Source organism: Egretta garzetta, unplaced genomic scaffold (assembly GCF_000687185.1).
Source record: "Egretta garzetta isolate BGI_Z169 unplaced genomic scaffold, ASM68718v1 scaffold357, whole genome shotgun sequence".
NCBI classification, from domain to species: Eukaryota; Metazoa; Chordata; class Aves; order Pelecaniformes; family Ardeidae; genus Egretta; species Egretta garzetta.
This window is the reverse complement of record NW_009260335.1, coordinates 49,030-71,168: the sequence shown is the minus strand read 5'-3', so window position 1 is coordinate 71,168 and position 22,139 is coordinate 49,030. Positions and strand designations below refer to the sequence as shown.

The window sequence follows — 22,139 nt, the reverse complement described above, 5'->3', positions numbered from 1 at the left end:
GTTTTAGACGAAGAAACCACATTCCTCAAACACAAAATAAACTGGATACAATATTGATCCACATGACAGTATTGCAGTTGCAGAAAAAGATTACAAAAAACCCCTTGTTATAGTCATGGAAAAACCCTCACAAATTATATTCAGAAATGCATGACATAAATGATTCAAATTAATCACTATTATTTGTCATGTCACTCTTCAAAAAAACTGTTTTGACTGTATAAAATTAAACAAATGCCATTTTCATTGGTTCTACTCCAAATTATTTCAAAATAATTTCACAAAATCATGAGGGATTTCGAGGTACACAGTACTGTAGTGAATGTTATTTCATTTTACTCCCAGGATCTTCACAAATTTTCAAGGAGGAAAAAACCACACAACACTAAAAGCAAAACAACAGAATCACTCTACTAATACAGTTATTCACCTGAACATTATCTAAAGAAAACAAACTAGGCAGCTTTCTTGTGGAAAAGTCAAAACAGGTTTTAAATTGTCAGCTGCATACAGGAGATGGATGTATATAAACTTACTAGAATTTGTCAAATTATTTGAAAAAAAAAATCACTCTATTCAATGGCCAATTACTTCATAAAAAATTGCCAGAAAGTGTAATTGCCAATACAGGTTAGCACAGTATTGAATTGTTTGGGACAAGAGTTAGAAGAATTAGAGATCAATTAGTTGGCAAAATTATTAGAGAACTGTTTAGACTTGTTGTTACTATAAACACGTGTACAATTAGACCATTTCTTAGTCTGCTTCACAGATCAGACCTTGCAAGTTCAAACTGATCTAATTTCAACTGTTCATATAACAGTAGTTAGGTAGTAGTCAAGTCTGAGGACAACAATATAATTTATTATTAACAGGAATTTCCTAGTCCTTCCATTAATAGTTCTAGTCCATTGCTGTGATTTTAAACTAATTCTTCTAACTTCACTATAGTTAATATCTTGGATATATTATTTGTTATAGAAAACTCCTTCATACTTTTAATCAAAATATAAAATTGTTCATTGTTTGATCTAGTCTCCATCTTCTACCCCTGATGCCTTTTGAGATACAGGTTTTGTCTTAATTTAATTTTTTCCTAAGGATTCAGTTTCTGTAGCTACAGTTTCAGAATACCATTCCCCTTAACTGCACTCCTGCCCAACACAGTAAATACAACATATATTCATTTAGTATGATGTGTCTCACAGCAGATCTAGATAAAGATCTGTTTATAAGTAGGGCGGACTTTACATACTCTTATACTAGATACCATACATATACACCAGAAATGTTTAAATTCATACTATAGCCATATTACAGTAAGAACACTACCATGTACATAACACATAGCTCTACGTAAGTTTATGTAATAACTAACATTAATTATTTGTCATTCCATTTCTGCTTTTCCAGTATTTTATCTAAATATATTGATTTCATATTCACTAAAGTGTAAAGGCAGAAATACTCAGGTAAACTTCTGCCTTTGAAGCTTTCACAGTTTAGACAGAATCAACTATAAATCTAGATTTTTCCTGGTTGTGTGAAAACAAAGAATAGTTCCTTTCTCTTGTTTCCAATACTGAGTAAACACAATCTGATTATTTCATTAAATGTGTTAGCAAAGGGCAGAGGAACAGATCACAGATTCATTGAATTACAGAACGGTTTGAGTTGGAAGAGAACTTTAAAGATCATCGAGGCCAACTCCCCTGCCATGGGCAAGGACATCTTTCATTAGATCAGGTTTCTCAAAGCCCTGTCCAACCTGACCTTAAACACCTCCAGTTATGGGGCATTCACAACTTTTCTGAGCAACCTGAGAAGTTGTGGATGAAGAGATATAGCAATATTTCCTTGAAATTACAGAAGTAAAACATCTTTCAGCAGATTAATATCCTCTTAAAAAAATGGTACAAATGAAGATGCTTTAGTTGTTCTTCAATCAAATTTCAAAAGAAGAAAACTTTGGTTGAAATCGTGTCCAGTAGTAACTATAGGCTAAGGCACTGAATTTTTAATCTCAAGATAGAGCTATGTCTCCATGGATTTTTCACAAAGGGTCTCATCTCATCATATAAAATGTTTTCAAAAGACCCAGCTGCCATCTTTTTTTCTTCCTTTTTTCTTTTTTTTTTCCCCTTTTCATATTTTCCTGATGATACCCAGGAAACATTCTCTTAAATGGGTGCCTACCTACAAAAAGCTGACTGTTGAGCTGCAACCGAATATGCCCATCAGGCGGTGCACTGTGAGACCTTTGAGGAAGCTGATCTACTTGTAAGGATGCCTCTTTGATGTTTCGTTCAGCCTTCACATAATGCCACTGGTTGTCATTTAAGGAAGTGAGTGATTGCACTGTAACTTCACTGGGTCCATTTCCAACATCGAATGAAAAAATCACTTCAGATGGAGCTAGAAAGAGAACATAAAGGCCATTTAAATTATTTCATAGTTAATTAGGTCACAAAATAATTAATTGGCAGAACAAGCTACTTTAAGATCTAGACTACTATTTCATGGGATAAGACTGATTGCTTTAGCGGAAAAGTTTACTTCAGGAGGCATACCCCCAAAGTTCATTCATTGCACTCACTGACAGTGAGAGCAATGATTTGTTAGCAGCATGGAAATCAAACTCTTTGTAGACACCTAGAGAACATAGTAAACGAGAAGCAATGAAATGTGCTAGCTTCGTTATTTTTCAGATTGGATAAAAAACATTTCTTGCTGACATAGTAATTGGTTACCATTGTTAATTGTATTTAAATTAACACCACTATAATCCAATCAACATCTTCTACTATCTGTTTGCTTCTGTTATTTATTCACACAATCTCTACATATATCATAGGGCAAATTTTGATGTAGTTTATAAAACTATGTATATGGTATTACATTGAGTTATTCCCTAAGCAACTTTCACTATACATGGTTTTATAGTTTGCTTAGAAAATCATAACTCAGTCTTTGCAGGTCAAAATAATACATGAGGAATGTGCTAAAAATTGAAGATGTGGAAATTATGAACATTCTCTCTGAAACTGTTTCCTTTACAGATTCAAGGACAATCGTGTATGAAAATACATAATCCCTAAACAAAGGATTTCTAGCATTTTGAATTATTAAGGATTTGATTAAAGGACTAGAGGTCTGAGAAGATTCTATGAGAAAGGTTCTCATTTATGTCATTTGACTCAGAGAAAATCAAAACAATTAGAACTAGTCAAGGGAAATAAATCAGCTTCAAACAATATTTGCAAAGATGAATTTACTGAATTAAAAAATATTTCAATTAAATATTTTCATTTTCTTTTCACCTTTTAAAGATACATTAGACTTCTTATAATACTTAGATCTACTTTGGTCAATCTTTAGACAGAGTAATGCCACATGCTTGCAATCCCTTAAGCCCTAAATCTGGTTGTTATAAAGTATTTTTCTATAACAATTGAACCTGAGACAGAAAAGTAAAATGGCAAATACACAAAACATTTGACTTTCCAAGTAAAATGAGGCATAATGTGCAGTCAATTTTTAAACAGAATGCTTTTTGTAATAAATTATCTCTTCTACTTAAAAATCAACAGTGTTTGAAACAATAATAAGAAATAACTAATCTCTAAAAACAATTCCTCAGTAAAATGAATTTTAGGATAAATTTGTTTAATTTGGACTAAGTTGAGAGCTCAGTCTCCCCTTATTGAGGGGTAAAAGAAAACAATCACACAGTAGGAGAACAAAAACAACAGAAACTCCATGTGATGAGGTAAAGAGAATTTCTGTTGAATGTTACCTTCTGTGGGGAGGTCTTTGTAATCCTCTGGATACTGTTGGAGTAAAGCCTGAAAGCACAAATTCTGCTTTGAACTCACTGAATTTGCCTATTAAAGAGCATATCAGAATAACAGATCTGATAAATAACATTACTGTTTAGATTTTAAAGGCAAGAAAACACATAATAAAGATTTTGAAATAACCACAGAAATAATGAATTGTGTTAGTACCACTAAAAAGGTAATATAGCCTTGAAAAAAGGGAACCAATACAAGAAGTTCCAGAGATGAAGGCCCAGAAAGCAAGGATGAACATATGGTCATACGTGGGAGTGTCTGAAGATTGACCAGAGTATGTCAGAAAAAAGGAAAAATATAATCAGTTAACATTCTATAAGATTTTAAATAATTCTGCTAAAACCAACTACACTGCAAATTTTGAAGAAATCTTGCATTTATAAGCACAGTGGTCAAGCCACTTGTTGTAGAAGGTATGCCACAGGACATAGAGACATTCTGACTGAGTTCTAAAATTTGTCCTCTTGCAACAAAGGCCTGCAGAAAAGACCACTTTGGTCATGAAGGGGAGGGTATGTTCCGAAGTTCTCTTCTGGTGCAAAAATACTTTGTGGGCCCTACCTACCTTAAAGTTACTCAAAAATTTTCCTAACATTGCAGGGATTCTTGTGGCCCTAAAGCATGCAAACATAGTCAGAGCACAGCAGAGACACAGAGACAGATTGGAAAAGTGGAGCAGAAGATGCGGTTGATGATAATCATGGAGAGTGGTCAGTGGCTAGCTGTGGCTAATATGACTAACAGAAAACAGTCATCCAAAACCACTCAGAGTATCGAGGCTGAGCATCACATGCAGAAGCAGAAAGTGATTACCAAATAATAGGTTACAGAATACAAAACCCAAGCACTTTCCCTAAAGGAAACAATTGAATTGCACTTATCCTGGACAGTAAGTTGCAAATTTGGGTAGATGAAAGCCAAAAGCAACTGCATATCGGACTCTTCAGAACTATTTCCAAAGCAACTGCAGAAAACCCTCCAAATTAATACACCATAGTGTTCCCAACCCTAATTTAAATTTTTATTTAAGTCATTGTATTTAAATAGGAAACAATCCTTCAGTGCATACTCAGATAGTATAAAATAGTTACTCAGACTTTCAGCTAGAGGATGTAACCTGTGGCCATATAAGTATTTAACAGAGTGTACTATTCAGAGTTGAATCAGCCTTGTTGCTTTCAGGCGCTACTTCTGCAGAAGATTACAGGAAGTAAGAGAAAAATCCTAAGACCTGAGTTTTTTATAATTCTGTAAAAGAAAAAAAAGGATCAAGCATCTTCTTCAGGATGATTCACTTCTGTGTGTTAAAATACAGTTAAGACACACATCTCCATTTTTGCAATAACTTTCTGTGTATTTTTATATACAGATGCACTGCAGTGTTTATAACTTCATAAAACCAAACAAACAGCACTAAACTTCACATTTTCTATTAAGATTCTTGATCTAACACTTTTGCTTAGACAAAATTAGACTTAAAGTTCTAAAGATTATTATGTCATAAATAGAAGAACTAGATATAAAGCATGAGAATAATCAACAAAATGATAAGAAAAATCATTGTGTTCACAAGTACGGAATGCCAAATGTTAATGTCATAATGAGTTTTAAATCATTTCTAACACACCCTCATCTTAAACACTGACACCTGACATTTTCGTTATTATTATTTATTATTAACAAATCAAAGACATTTATTTATGTGGAACTATTAATAGAATATCAAGTGTAGGTTGGTGATTTACATTCATATCTATTATGAAAAAGTATATGAAGATGAAATCTGAATGATCCTGTACAGTATGAAATGTTCAAGGCAATTTTTTTTTTTTTTTTTTTTTGAGAGGAGAAAGGTACTTGTGATGGAAATGTATATTGCTCATTTCTGACTGATATGACCCTCAGTGCAAACACATGATTCTGGCTCCACTACAAACAATCCTACCTAGGATGTACAAAAAAGAATAGGTCTGTCTATTCAATGAATTCAGATGTTTCTGAAAGTAAAGAAATATCTCTACATGCTACACAATAATGAGATAAACTTTTTTTAAAATGCTTTATTTTAAAATACAGACCAGTTCAGCCTTTCACTGTCTCAAGTCATATAAGAACCATACATATACATGGATACTTATGAATTGATTGAATGCTCATGAATTAATGGGATGAGTGACATGAGTTTGCCTATTATCATTCTGAAGAAATAGTTATGGTCTTCTGCCGACTCTGAATAAATGTAGTTCTCAGAAGAAGTCCTTTTATATTTCCATGATATAAGTGTTTGGTTTGAAAATGGAAAATCATTTATCACGCAAGAATATCATCATTGCTTCAGAAATTCTCCACTGAAGAGCTGAAGTTCTGACCCAGGACATTTTCTGTATTGAGTGACACAGGTTATAATGCTCCTATGTTTTCACCTGTTCACAGAACTTCAACAGAAGGCAGTTCACACTCTTGATAAACGTGACAAAAACACTGTTGAAAACAGTGAATCTTTCAAATACAGCACTAATACAGCACTACCGTTTGAGATAACAAAAAACCAAATTGATTAAGCATTACATACTATTCTATAATTAAACTGCCTACAGAAGAACACAGTAGGTGCTTTCTTGTTTGTTTAAATAACCTAAGGCATTAACATTGGCAAAAAGACAAGAAAGCAGATTATTTTCATTTTTAATAAAGATGCATTAACATTTCTATTGTAATGTTTTGCATTGTATGATAAATATTTATATTTATATATTTATTGTACTCTTCACTGGAAAATACTTGAGTGTGATAACACAATGGATATGAAAAAATGAAGAACTGTCTAATCCCAAGTTAAAAAGAGTTCTAAAGAACTCCCAGAGGCATCTGTCAAGTATAAGACTTTTTAATTGATGTGTCATTTCAAATGAATCAAAAACTTTTAAACAGTACTTCATCCTGCCTTTAATAATGAGCAATATAAGACTAAAACGTTGAATCAGCTAAGATAAAGCTTTCTTTCTACATTAGTTGCCTTATTGAATTTAGTGAGACATTTATTTTTCTCTGTGCAAAAAAATTTATTCGTGTGTAAAAGTCTAAAGATTTGGATATGTACAAAGGAATTAAAAAAAAAAAAAAGAGAGAAAGTCTGACTAAGTTAGGATGCTGTGCCACAGAAGGTTTGAGTCACACATTGTGCCTGAGTGAATCTCCCAGCAGCCACATGTAATGCCTGGCCTTAAAATTTGGAGGGAGAGAATTTGGTGGCAAGGATACAGTGAATAGGGAAGGAGGAACAATCTGAGCAATCAGGGGCCGATTGCTGTGCTCTTAGATTAAGAACTCTCTAGGGCAGAAATTATCTGTGAATAGATATTTGTATAGTCTCATTGCTGGGATTTTGGGGGGAATGATAAAGCTCCAATAGCAATAGTAACAGTTATAAAGCTAGAGAACAGTTTTAAAATATTCCGCCTTTATGTTAATTCTTATTTAGTCCAACTGAAAGCTATAATAATAATACTAATAACCATCAGTTGTGTTACTTACAGTGTAACTCTATCCTTATGAAGTCTTGAATTCCCAGATTTTCTAAAAACACTCCTGAGGAAGCAGTAGTTTTAAAGAAAAATGAGACATCTGCGCTGAGCTCTCCGTGGAAGGTGGGGAAATGCAGGTAGGATGTCTCTGTGTTGAAGGATACCGAATTCCAAAATGTTCCTGGTTGTCAAAATGAAACATTAAGTGGTAGATACAATGTTATCTAATATTGCCAGTATAAGTCTTAGAACCAATTAAAGACAGGAAAGTGCCCAGACCTAGGAAGGGGTTACAATGTTCAGAGAGTCTAACTTCCACACAAGCCTCCTGCTTAGTCTATAAAACAAAACATGGGGGATCTTGGAGACAGAGAAAAAGTATTCAGCAACAGCAATTAAGGAGATGATTCAGCAAGAGCAATTAAGGTGCTTAGCTCAGACAACCAAAAACTGATTAAAGAGAAGTAAAATATCTGGCATCTCATCTAGATGGTCCACTTAGGACCTGATGGATCCTTTTATGAAGTAAACAAACATACCAGATTTGAATGAAGTACTATACCTACATTAGCTAGTATAAACTATGACAGTTATATATTTTTCTCACATAACAAGGAAAAGTGTCTTGTTATTGTTGTAGTCCAGTGAAGTATTACCAGATATCACAGAGAAGATAAGATACAGCTGTTAGTAATTACTGTGGAAGGCAGTAAAAATACTAAGAAAAATAAATATGAAGGTATTTTGTCCTTTAGTTGGCTGCAGTTTAGGAATTCATATGTATTCTTACTTACATGATAAATCCAGTGTAAACAGTTTTATTCAAAAAAGGTTACAAGATCAAACATATTTTGTTGGTTTGATTTCTTTTTAATCTGGCATATAATCATAATTTGTTAGATTTTGTACTTGGTTATTAAAAAGCTTATGTAAAATCTCTAATAACACCCTCTTCTAATAAGAACATAATCTGCATTTATGGTGTTCAACCAAAAATTCCTTTTTATTATTGCTGAATTCTTACAGACGTATCTGTATTTCTTTATTAAACTATATTGCTTTCTAAATCAAATGAGGCATTTGATAGCTTCCTATCTAATTGAACAAGGCCATTGCACATTCTCCTGATAATGCTATGATCTAGGTCTAAATACTATGCAAAACTTATTTTTGCTCCAAGTACTCTCTGGGTGTTTTTTTTTTTTTTGGGGGGGGGGGGGGGGAGAGGAAAATAAAAGATTTTCAAATTTCTCTCTTATCTGTAAAATCAAACTTTGTGATACAGTGTACACAGAGGCCTAGTTCACAGCCCAGTGACGTAAAATCAAAGTCCATTCACTCATTCCTCCTGACTTTTTAGCAGATTTCTAAACAGGGTTCGGATCCCACACCTAGAAAAGCAGCATGGCAGGATATTTACACATACTCCAGCAATTGCTTGCTGTGACACTCGCCACTTGGGAGTACTGCCAGCGATCACAAGTTAGAGCAGCCATAAGGACAATTTTTACGTGATATGGCAGAACTGTGAACAGATGGCTCAGGCTGGGAGAGGAAAGCATAGCTTTGCACCTCATTCTCTTGTGCTTCTGATGGGCTCCTCTAAGTTATCATCCTGTGCAAAGTGCCATCAACGAAAGGCAGTGGCCTTACATATTTGGGATCAATTCCTGTATTCCTCAACTGTTTCAGGTCATGGCTCCTACAGAGCAAACTTCACTTGACTTATGACTCAAGTATATAACAGCTATTTAAAAAACAATGGGCTGGCTGCTACCAGTAATTCAAACACAATAGGAAGTTTAACACTAGTAATTTATAGAAAATTGGTAAAACATTGCTAGTAATTAGAAGAGAGACAATAGCGGCAGTAGCAGTCCAGTAGAGTAATGATACAATTAGCTTCAGTGAAGCATTTGAATGATCTTTGTAAATCTGAATGGAGTCCTTGGGGGAGGGCAGGGATAGGAAGTTTTATTCTTCCTCTCTTAATTTGTTGTCTTTGTTTATCTAGCTGCTCTTTTTCTCAGCACTGAAAATTGTGTGATTTATTAATGTTGAGCTACTGTATCAATAAAGCAGGTTAAATATAGATCTAGAAAAAGTATATTACAAAGTATCATAAATTGGGATGGGGAAAAAATTTCTTCACTTTACAGTGTCTGGCTCATATCTCCTATTTAGTTTTCTGGAACTTGCAAAATTACATGTGGTTATGAAATCATTAATATTTAGCATTTTATCTGAGTAGTAAGACTACAGTCTTCCTATGAGTAAAAAAAGATGGTCCCATTTCTTATAAATAAAACAGCATCATGTTTTACTGTAAAATTTAACTTAGTTTTTCTTATATATCAAGTCTTACCAACTTGAAATTGTAAAGTGACAAGACAGATAAATTAGCCATTTTAATGTTGCAAAGATAAAAAAAGTGACTCTCAAACACTTGTGCAATTGCAAATTATAGCAGTCTTTATTTTTTAATCAAAATTGAAATTTGTTTGTTATTTGTATCAATTCTTGATATCTCTAAGTGTTGCATCATTCAGTCTTTCCGTGTGAAACTCCAGGAGGGATAGTGAGTGCTAAGGCAGAGAAAATAAAGATCTTATGTTGCTGAACAATATTTTCTGTGCATTTTTTTTTTTTTTACTAGTCTTCCCTCTCCTCCAAACAAAACAAATCTCCGATTGGTGCAACACATAAAATACTACCCATATCTTAAGGATTGACATAGCTAAGGCACACTGCTGCTAATCCGGAGGTGCTAGGGGTGTTCTCAAAGCAGCTGTAGCCTTTGTGAAGATGACATTTAATGTGCCTTCCGTCTTTCCCATTTTCTCCCTTTTAGAGGACTTTTGTGAAACACTTAAAAGGTACTGAGAGAGCTTCCAGCAGCAAGTGCTCTTCTATGTAAGAGCCAGCTTCTGGTCTCTGGTAGATCAACAGCATCTTTGAGTTTCACTGGACTGTCACTGTGATCAGATTTTAAGTGCACAGTAGTAGTAACATAGAAGGTTAATACGGCACAAAGTGTGCTAATTGTAAATTGTAGATCCTATTAGCCTGTCTGATCTACACTGCTGGGTTATCTGATCTTAGCTAAACTACCAATAGAAGATGAGGATTTTGCCTGTTGTCTTTGGTCTGCTCCTCCTTATCTGGCCTCTTAAACTGATCTTTAAATTGTATGATCATCTATTATTTGTGTCCTAATGGTTTTGTTTGGTTGGTTCGTTTATTAAGGTTTGGTATTATTTTGGGTTTGGTTTTTTTTTTTTTTTTTTGGTTTGGGGGGTGAGGGTGGGGGAAGGGGAAGTTGTTTTGCTTTATTCCTGTGCAAAACCAAGCAGAAAAATCATCAATACCTTTTGCATGTTTTAGCTGCATCTATTTCATTCCATATTTGCCCAATAGTTCTGTCAGTTTTGCTGGATGCAAAAATTTCCCTTCATCCAGCACAGCAGAGAGGAGGCCAAAATTACTGAGAAGTGTGTAGATTGCTTCTTCTAAAGCTATTCTCCTAACATTAGGAAGTCTGACCAGCTGGCAACTGTTTGCCTCTGAGAATTTGTGAAGTTCAGATGTCCCTTCTGTGTCACTACTTCCAGCTCCACTACACTGCAGCTTATTATAAGATTTATAGATTAAAAGACCAGAAGGGAAAACGATCATCTAGTTTGACCTCTAATATGCCACAGACTGTATAAATTCCCTGAATCAATTCTTGTTTGAAAAAGAGCATTTATTCTAGGAAAAATATTCAATCAATTAAATTAAAAATTGTTCATTTATGGAAAATTCACAAATGCTCTTACTGTCAATTTATAAACATATTTATGTATGCATGCACACACAGAGCCCATTGGCCTAGCCTCAAATCCCAAGCAGTGGATATTTTTCTGATTTTCTCTCTTGCTTTCAAGAACATTATTTGAGAGTTCTTGCTCTATGAAACTCCATTTAAGTTGAGCATATCATCTCAGATTTTGCCTGAGTTAGGCAGAGATTAAGTTTAAGAGGCTTTCACTAAAAAATGCATCTCTTAACTTCTTTAATGTAATCCTTTAATTTTACATCCTTTTTATAAAGTGTAAACCTGTAGCCACAGACTTGCATTAAACTTCTTGATTATGCAGAAAGCAGTAAAGAGGATCAAAATAATGTTGATTAGATTGAGGTTAGGACAAAAATAAATTAATACTATAAAGCTAAATAAGAGGAAGAAATGAACATTCATTATACAGATGCTCTGTTACTAACAGTCACATGCCCTGATTTCTCAGGCTACTACAGAGAGGGGAAATATTTTTCTTGCTAAGCTCAAAATTTACTTTGCTGCTTTAATGATGGTATCACTTATGATCACTGTTGTTCTCTAAAATTATTAAATCCAAAACTCACACTAGTTTTTTTTGGTTTAAATGTCAAACTGGGAACTCATGTTGAATGGTTTATCTGCACTTACTAGCTTGTACTATCATTTTGCAGTGGAATTTGTACATTTCCTTTTTTTTTTTTAATTCAACCAAGTATATTACACTCCATCAAATATTTTACTGACTCCAAGTCACCAGCATTGCCTTTACCAGTATTGAAGTGCCTCAAAATTTTGGCCAAATTTACTTTCTATACACTCATGCTGAATGATATATTATCTTTATATTGCATTGAACTGTACTTATATTTTATTCAAATAAGATCTGTATCACCAATTTTATTTTTAGGTCAAGAATCAGTCTGATGCTGACAGATTATAATTACCCATTTATTACACATAATTTTAGCACATTAGCTTTCTTTCAGTGTTCTGGATATATTTATACATTCTAATGCTTATTGGAAGGTCATAGTAATAAATCAGAGTATTTCCAGCCAGTTCTTACAATGAAAACAACACCATGTACACCCTTGAATGGTATGGTTTCTCAAAATTTTACCCATACTAACTGACTGTCTTTATTACAATTTAATCAACATCTGACTTTTTCTTTAATAATGACAAAAATAATGGAGATGCCTCTTCCTTTTTTCTGAAAAACATAAGTATTTCTATGTACTAATGGCCCAAAGGTTTCTTTTGTCCTCATACACTTCAAAATCTTTCCTGTTACCCTACCCAGTTGATATAGGTTAATTTGAATCTTAACTTTCATTATATTTAGATACATTTTTCAATCTGATACCAGCAGTACTGGCATACAATTTACTAATCATATTGTATTGTACAGCAGAAAAAGGAATATAGAAATGAATCGGTACATATATTAAAGGTGACAGAAACAGGTGAGTGCTACTCATACATACAGAGCTGAGTTTCACCAAATCAGGTGGCCTTGTTTCTCTAAACAGCCATATTCCTCTAGAATATCATTACTACTTTCATTGCACTTTGGCATCTTAGAAATATAGATAGCTAACTCTACCACAAATACTGAGAAAAATCATTAATATCTGAATGGAACTTTAGACATAAAAAGAATATTGGTATTGCTTTTGTTATTATTTTTCTTATGTTACTCTTTTATGCTTTGTTCTAGCAAATATGGTTTGGTTTTCTGTAAGTAACACAGTTCATTGAAGACAGTCAATCAAGAAAATCTAACATAAAGAAACCAAGTAGAGCAATGCAATGTTAAATAAAAGAGTGATAATAAACCATGTACAATGAAGAACAGACAAATTCTGCTGGATTGCATTTGAGTTATGATACATGACTTCTTAGAAGTACATAATGAAGTAACTCTAACTTGGAATCTTAGTCAAGAGAGTGCATGGTTTATGACAATTTAATCAACCAACTATTTATGGGTCTACTTTATGTTAATGCGGGCATAAACAATTATTTTTATCTCTAAGTTGATATCCTACAAGGAATAGATTATTGATGCAATGAGAATTTATGATATTTGGGGTTTAAATCATTTAACAAAGTACTAAGTGTATCACAAACACAAGTAAACCTTCTTCCTCACATTTTTATATATATAATTATGTTGTATATGAGGAGATATACTAATATAATTTAATATAATATAAAATATTATATACAATCTATTGTATACGATGTACCCTATATTATATATTATTATAGTATAAAATATATAAAATAATTTCATACTATAATGGTATAATATAGGTAATATATTATATATGATTCATGATATAAAATATATGATACAGAATATATAACATGAAACTTCATATTTATATATTTTATTACCTTTTATCCTACAATTAATATTTTACTCAATACTTTGCACTTTATATCAAAATTCTATGATTTTGCATTATTTTTTTCTGTCAGAAATTCTGTAATTTTTCCTAAGATTTTAGTCCCTAAAAGTATGTCATCTCTTGCTTCCTTTGTCTTTATGATGCAAATGCCTGAGAAAAATTGCATTATTACTGCTCTTATTAAACAAGCGAAGTGCTGTAGTATTACCATTATACAGTTGTTCTACTCTGAAAGATCCTTTCACTAAGATTATTTCAGTCCAAAATTGCTTCTTTTTCAAGTCAAATTCTGTAATGTTGTCTGACATTACAAAAATATTTCTCTGACCTTCAGACTCTGACTTCTTGTGCTTGTCCTCATGCTATTTTAGAGTTCTCTGTAGCAGCTTGTCTAGAAATACTGTGATCATTTAGCATTGGTGTGAAATTTTGCAGCAATTCAATCACTCAGACTAGCGCAAATACTAAATAAAAGCAGGGAGGTCAATGGGTGTCAGAACTGTCTGTATGTTTTGATGATTAACCTAGCTGGCTTCCATGTTTTAAGATTTGTGATAATTGGGGTCAGGTTATGTAATTAATAGTAGTTGGGAACTTGGTGAGTAGTGAAATTGAAATTCTCCCTACTTATTGGTACTACATAAGCTGTAAATAGTTCTGTTTCATCACCGTCATTGTTCCTGGTTTCGTTGTCCCTGGCCAGTCAACTGAGGGAGGTGGTTATCACCCCCTACTCAACACTTGTATGACAACATCTACATGCTGCCTCCAATTTTAGGCCCTCCAGTACAGGAAAAACATTGTTAAACAGAAGCAAGCGTGGGGGAGGCCACCAGGATGTTCAAGTCTAGAGTGCTTTTCCTGCCCTTCAGGCTGAGGGAACAGGGCTGCTTCAGCCTGGAGGAAGGATAGCTTTGTAGGGGACTTGACAGCATCCCTTGAAACTCAAGGGGGAACCATCAAGAAGATGAAGCCAAGCTCTTTGCATTCCTGTAAGGTGTATCAAAAACAATGAGTATAAATTGAAAGAACAGAACTTCAGGCTTGATTTAAGTAAAAAGAAATTGTCAACAAAGACAGCCAAGCAGTGGAGCAGGTTGCCCAGAGAAACAGTGTGGATTCCATCCTTGCAGGGTTCAAGCCCCAATTTGATAAAGTCCTGAGGGACCTAGTTTGAGCTCATGGCTGATCCTGCTGTAAGCAGGAGACCTCCTTAGGTCCTTTCCACCTTGAATGATCCCATGATCTTATATCATAGCCCCATGATTTAACAATTCTTTCATAGGTATGATAAATGATAAGCACAATCAGATGTGTGAAAAGGAAGCATCCAACAGGGTTTTTTTGGTGTCTTATAAATTTTCATAAGAAAATTAGAATGCAGTGCTGTAACACGCATCTGTTAACAAATCTTCCAGGCACAATTATCCTGACAAGTCACAGGAATGAAAGCAGAGATAACATAAAAATAAATACATGCACATTTATATTTATTTATCTATTCAGTCTCTTGAGTGAGCCTAAACATGGAGATCAGTACTTCTTTACTGATATTCATTTTCTCTTATTCATACAGGCTGAAGAATATTGAAAAAAACCCCCACATCATATGATCAAGGAGGAAAATAAGATAATGAATAAAAATAGTAATTTGTAATTAGTTGAAACAATAGCGAAGTTCATCAAAATTCATAGGGTAGCATTTGATGTAAAGAAATTAACCTCATTAAATATTTTAATACCTTACTGAACAGTAGACAGAATCTTGCCCATTCAACTCTTCAGTTAAGTTCTTTAGGAAGATCTATAGCATTGCTTCTCCTGACTTTTGATTACAAACTGCAGCAGCCATAGAATTTGTGCATTAGTTTATTATTGAGCATGAACCAAATTTGTTTTCTTTGCCAATGAAGATGGAAATTAATGAAAACAGAAATGTCATCACAAATCTTCAATAAGGTATCAAAAAATCTTCAATAAGGTATCAGTTTTGCTCCAGTTATCGCATCTTAAATGATTTCTTCTCACGTGTTATTTTTCTGGTTAATACACACATATTCAGGTTATACAATCTGTATGCTTTGCATTACTGTATAACTTTCTAAATTTTAAATTCTTACGCAGAGTTGAAATTTTGCTTATAGACATTGCGTGTACTGGATTAATCTCCCATGCTATAGTTTCCCTAGTTGCACAAATACTTAGAGGACTTAATATGTCCAAGGTTTGGTGATGGAGGCATGCATATCTAGTGAAGGGTATGTTTCTCCCAAGTTATGTTAATCATTCTCCTTCATGTAATGCTTTATTTATAACTTAATTCAAATTGCATAAAATCATTGGATTTTGTACTCAAAATATCTGATTGAAAACTATACTAACTATTTCTGTTGTCACTAGTGATACGTATCATCAAAAATATATCTTTACAGTTGTACCCTGGCTTGCAGTGGACCATGGTATTTTGCCTTTTTCCTTTCTAATTCCTAAAAAAGACTGGTTTAAATTTTTACAAAAATGTATCTTAGGCTGTCAAGCAAACAACATAAAAAGATTATTGCAGTTGAAAGAGATTGTTGCTTAGCAAAACACTGAAGTTGTTACTTACTGTCACCATGGCAAAGCAAAGGCCCCAGTTTGTAAGCCGCTTCAGAATTTGGTCTGTCAGTATCTGTGATCACAATTTCAGTTACTGGCAGATGCTCCTTGTAGGAAAGGAATCCAGTATCATTAGTCCTGAAAAGGTAAAATGAAAGCCACAGCTCTCCTAAATGAATTTCAGAATTAAATTCTGAAAAAAAAAGTGCTGCATAACTCTATAGGTAATAGAAGCAACTGTGAATACAAATGTATGCTTTGGTATTGATCTCATGATCATTTGACTGGACTGAAACAATTTCATGGGAAGTGAGCAGTTTTATGGTTGTTCTTGTCTTCATAAACATGAGAAAACTCTTTTTGACATAAATGGGAAACAAACTGGCTGCCTAAGCTAATGTATTTGCTCATGTCAGTAATTTTATGTTGCTGAGGACATCTGTAATGGCCTGTCTCTTCATTATGGAATATCAAATTGATCAGTATAACTTTCAAATAAATCTAACTTTTTTTCCTTTTTCACCTTGACAAAAGTTTTAAAAAAATCAGATAGAGAGAATATGATCATACAGCACATGCTGCAGGTGCTACACATATGTAACTTGCAGAAAAGGAAATATGCAACCTAGCACCCAGAGTGCACACCCAGTACTCGTAATCTTAGACCAAATTCTTTGTTTAAAATCTTTGTTAACTTAGAGTCAGAACTAAATTTCGTAAGCACCAGTTTTGGCCCTAAAATTTCTTCCCCCGAAACCATGGAAATATTTAATCACTCAAGACCATTCTGGAAAGTTCAATATTTCCATTCAACCCATTTATAGTTGAATCTTCCCTTTAATGTGCAAAGCAAATAGCTTGGAGATAGCAGTACAAACTCAGAGAGGGGAGGCAATCTGGAACTCACACTGCTCAGAGATTAAACGTGAGACACGCACCTCAGGAATCAAGCTACATTTCTCTGGGAATGTGGTTGGCTTAGAATCCCCTCTCTCAGTACATCATGCACTGAGACTGAAACAAAGGGAAGAGATTCCATCCTTGCACTGTATTAAATTAGTTATTTATTCCCCACTCCCTTTACTAACATCACCAGCTTTCCTCTATATACAATTTCTCTTTATCTGTATTGGAGCACAGTGCACAAAAATGTACAATTTTTTTCAGGAAACTTTTTTTCTTAAGTGAGGAATGCAATACATTTAAAAAAAATTATGAGGTGACATATTCCAGATTTCTAATTTAAAACTGAAACAACCCTCAAAACACTGAAAGTGTCTGCTTCAGTAAAACTATGCTTTAAATAAAACAAAACTGAATAGAAACTAGCTCACATCTTCTGCAGAGAGGATTTGTCATTTTTGCAGGTCTTTAGGAACAGATTTTTTTAAAAAAATATCGTTTTTATTTTAGACTTTTAGAGGGCTAGGGATTTTGATTGGTCGAACGAGGAGTTTTAGAGCTAACCCTATGTCCAGTCTAAGATAGATTTAACTATGAAAATAAATTACCAAAAACATATTTTCAAAACCATATTGTGTGCAACTCTGGTTTTCTATGCTCAGAAACTATCTCCAAACAAGTATAGCTTCTACCTACTTTTTCCACCCTATGAACAGTATTGAGTCAACTGACCCAAACCAGTAATCTCTAGGCCATCAAATGTAACATTAAGCAGAACCACCAAAATAGGTGTAAACATAGCCTCCATAACATTGGAGTTACTGGGATAAGTCTCCGCTTAAAATGAAAATTAAAATATCAGAAGTGTATACACACAGAAATATAAACCAGGAATCATTATATTTTTAGTGTAATGTGCTCATCAACATATGTAATTTACTCAAAGTAGTTATAGTGAAGACATGCATGTCATCCTCTATCTTCTTTATTTAAAAGTATATTACCATTATAAATTAACCTACGTATGTGAGCATGGATTAAATGAATGACAAAACCAAGCAATATCACATACACTAGCAACTAGTCAAAATCCTGTGTCAAAATGCATTTATCCTTTAACACTTAATTTGCTGTTGGGAGTCAAAAATTGTTTGTATTTTTGTACAGCACAATAAAAGGGGAATTCCTAGTGTTCTGTGTATTTGTTTAATCTCTATTGGAATGAGCACAACAGATATCACTCTGTGAGTTTTACTGCAGATACAAATTCTTTTCCTACGGAAACTTTCAAAGTTTTTGAAGAATTGTTCTTTGACTAACCCTTTGCTCTATTTTCCTCTCTGTTTATGCTGAGCACCCTGCTCATGATGGGAGAATAAACATTTTCCAACCAAACTCACTAGTGGTTCCTTTCAAGGAAGGGTGGATATCTACTTTGAGGAGAAAAGAATGTATTGCTTCATTTTGTACACATGAAGATGTTCCTGAGTACCATTTTTCTGTTTTCAAAAAACAGATGTCAATACCATTATTAACATGCATATATTAATGTACTCACTGAATCAGGTTTATGTAAGTGAAATATGCTTTGCAAGTTTAAAAGCGTAAAAGTTCCTTCAACAGAAAAGCTTTCATCTGAAAATTCCTTGTCTGCTTTATAAAGTCCTATACTGAACTGGAGCTATTGTTGAGAAAGTAGTATCTGATCTTCTAAAGTGAAAAGTTAGGTTCACATTTGACATTGTAACAGGAACTCATCTCTTACATTACTTATTTGAATGAAATCATAACAAACATCAGAAAATTTCAAGTACAAGTGGAAGATCTACATTTTAGAAATCCTTCCATCCCCTTAGAATAAGATTCCATATGAGTGCTTCACTTTGCTGATAGCAAAGTTGCCCAGTTTAAATTATCTAATCTGTAGATAACAAAAAAGGGGGTTAAAAGTCTAAATTTAAGAGTGTAGTTTAAAATCATGCTAAAAAAAACTTTTTCCCAAAACCTTTTTTCTAGCTTTAATTACATTCAGTATTTTAACACTGTTAACTGAAGTTGTACTAAAGACCAGAGCTAATGTCTTAATATATAACATCCAATATACTACAAAACTAGAAAGTATCTGCTTAAAATTAAACCATCCCCAGAATTCAGATTGAAAGAATTAGCAATAATACTTAATGTGTATAGTTATAATTTTGTCAGAAAATGTGTTCTATGTCAAAGAAAGAGATGACAGTATGGTAATTTAAATATACAAAAGCCTTGGTTTTCTAAATGTGCTAGGCCTGTATATGTTCTTTATTTACTTTCCAGGCAAAAGTAATGTGAATAAACAATAGTAAAAAGTCACCATTCATCTCTGTCCGCATCACAGTTGCAGTAATGCTGGGAATCAATGCAGGTCCCCTCTAATCCACACGCACATCTTTGTACAGCAGGCAAGGAACCTCCCCAGTAAGTCTGTGTTTCATTGGTTCTTCCAATCCACCAGCTCAGTGGCATCCCATCTAAAGGTAGGTTAGAGAAAATCAGTGCCCAGTGTTGTCTCCTGTTTCTCCCATTTTTTTCTCATCCAAACAAGTTTCCAAAAGGTTAAGTGGAGAAAAATCACCCCTCAAATCTAAAAACTTTAAACAATTGGAAAAAAGATCACTACCTTTACTTGAGAAGTAATTATTCATTTTAATACTTCATTATCAGCTATTAAATGATTGTCACAGGTTTTTGCTTGCATTAGTGAATAATGGAACTCACAGTCCCCAGCTCAGCCAACCATGATATTAGAATCATTTATCTTAAGCAATCCATTTATGTAATTCATTTTAAAATGGTCCATGAAAAAGGAGATACCATCACCTTAAAAATCAAGGCAGTTTATATTCCCAAGTAAAGATCAATTTCAGATCATGGAACTACCAGCAATAGAATGAGATGAGTAAGAGAAAAGTTATGCAGAAATGGTCTCATCCCACTACCAAGAGTGCTACAGAGTACTGCTACCCATATCTGTAATGAACATTAAGCAGCTGAATAGTGGTGTTAATCAGAAGTGCCCAAAGACAGCTGTTAGGTCACAGGCAGCAGATTCAGAATTTATGTACGTGAAAAAGGCAAAAATCATGTTAATGTCACTCCCATAAGCAAGTTGATGTATCTGGTGAGCAGAAGTAAGGTTTCCCAGGACTATTACATCTCTGTGTGGTGCATCCAGTCAGCATTGTTTGTAGAAAATGCTAAAACTAGATGTTTCCTTAATGTTACAGTACTGCAGATTAAGCTTAAAGATGCTGTCAAGCAAGCACAGCAACAGAAAATATATACAGAGCAGATAATAGCTAAAAGATATGAAGCATAAAGATAAACCATCTCAAATGAGAAGGAAGGGTGACAGATGCAATGCATGAAATTCAAAGCATAAGAAGAAATCAAGTACTGTTAAATTATAGAGTTTCTTATAGATGCACTTCTTACTGTTGTTGGAGCTCTGAGTTTTCAGCAGTGGGCCCCCACGAAGAAGCTGGAATTTATCCTAGTCTCAACTTTACTTACAACTGCCACTGCTTATTAAACCTCATTGTTAGATAAGACCTCTGTTACACTGACAATCTTTCAGATTGTAAATATAATGACTGCATTCATTACCACACAACTGTCAGCCCAGCAGGCCAAAAAACCATAAGAGCAGTTTCTGGAAAAGTCAAACTTGCATAATGGCATCAATGTCCAATATCAATTTTGTGTTTGAAAGCCATCACAGGAAGAAGAAAACCTAGAGACAGTTTATAAATAATTTATCAGAAAACACTTTTAAAAGATTCCAACAACTAAGACTGTAAAAAGCAGAATATTTCTGCTGTTTCAACAACATGCCTTAGCTTTATATTGTAGTCATGAATTAATATTCCCAGTCTTTCGCTAGGGACGTTGGGGTATATTTAAAAGCTGGTCTCCATTGTTTGTTCACACAGCAGGGTGAGGAGAGAGTATTTACTGAACTGCTGCAGGTTCATACTGATTAGTCCAGATTATTATCCTGCTTGGGCAGAAAATATTACCTAGGCAAAATAAAGCTATTAATTAAAATGGCTAGAGGCTTCTTCATAATGATCACATAAATATATTAACAGGTGACTTCTTTAATGACATCATTTGCAAATGCTATCCAGGCTGATTGAATATAATATGTTCTCAAAAGACAGTCAGTTAAGAATTACTAGGTGAACTCCATGCCTACAAAATATTTAATGTGTCCATCATCGAATTTTGTACTTCTCAGGCATAGCTAGTGGAGATTATAGATAGCAGAAGTAGGAGGGATTAAACTGTGCAGGTAATTCAATAAGGTACCTTTTTACATTTCAAATTCCTATATTTCATTGTGCTCATAATAAATGAAACAGAACCAACTTATTTCACTAAAATGTTTTTTGATTTTTTTTTCAAAGTCAGGTGTGCTTCAGTTACTAGCTTTGTGTGATTGACTGCTTTTTGTCTGTTTGTTTTGTAACTCTGACTACAAAACCATTCAAAGAAACATGCATAAAAATCAGCAAGCAAATACATGAAGGTGAAAACTGTCTTCAGATGCTGAATAGATGAAATGACAACCAAGTCAGCAAGTCCAAAATTTTAACTTAGATCAATTTACCTTCCTAAACTTCCCTCAGATTTTTAAAACATTTGTATTCCAAACAGAATTTTTATTTAGTTTTTTGAGCACTTCTAAACAGGCTGAGCATCCTATAAAATTTAACTATAATTCACACTTATACTTGCAACATCATTACAAAAATTTCTAATGAAAATTTCTAAATTTATGGTACACACTGAGACACTAAAAGTTAGAATGCATATCTGCTGGAGCAGGCTGGAAATTATATGTTTCATATAAGATTAGGTGAGAAATATATTTCCAAAACTCTCAAAAACATGGAACTAGATTTTTTGTAAGAGTTTTAAATCTGAAATCACTACTTTTCAGAGAGAACAAGGAATACGTTCTGCCTTCTCTCCATACTTA

At 33.8% G+C, this 22,139-nt stretch overlaps 1 protein-coding gene across 1 annotated transcript in view; it reads right to left on the bottom strand.

The window, feature by feature from the left end:
* Positions 1–22,139, bottom strand: part of CNTNAP4 (contactin associated protein family member 4) — a gene marked incomplete at its 5' end in the record, with an annotated part of 90,328 nt that overhangs the window by 20,638 nt on the left and 47,551 nt on the right. Inside the window, 4 exons of the mRNA XM_035897987.1 lie at positions 2,197–2,415; positions 7,389–7,559; positions 16,224–16,351; positions 19,470–19,626. Of these exons, the coding sequence (XP_035753880.1) occupies positions 2,197–2,415; positions 7,389–7,559; positions 16,224–16,351; positions 19,470–19,626 (675 nt within the window). The remainder of the gene's footprint in view (positions 1–2,196; positions 2,416–7,388; positions 7,560–16,223; positions 16,352–19,469; positions 19,627–22,139) is intronic.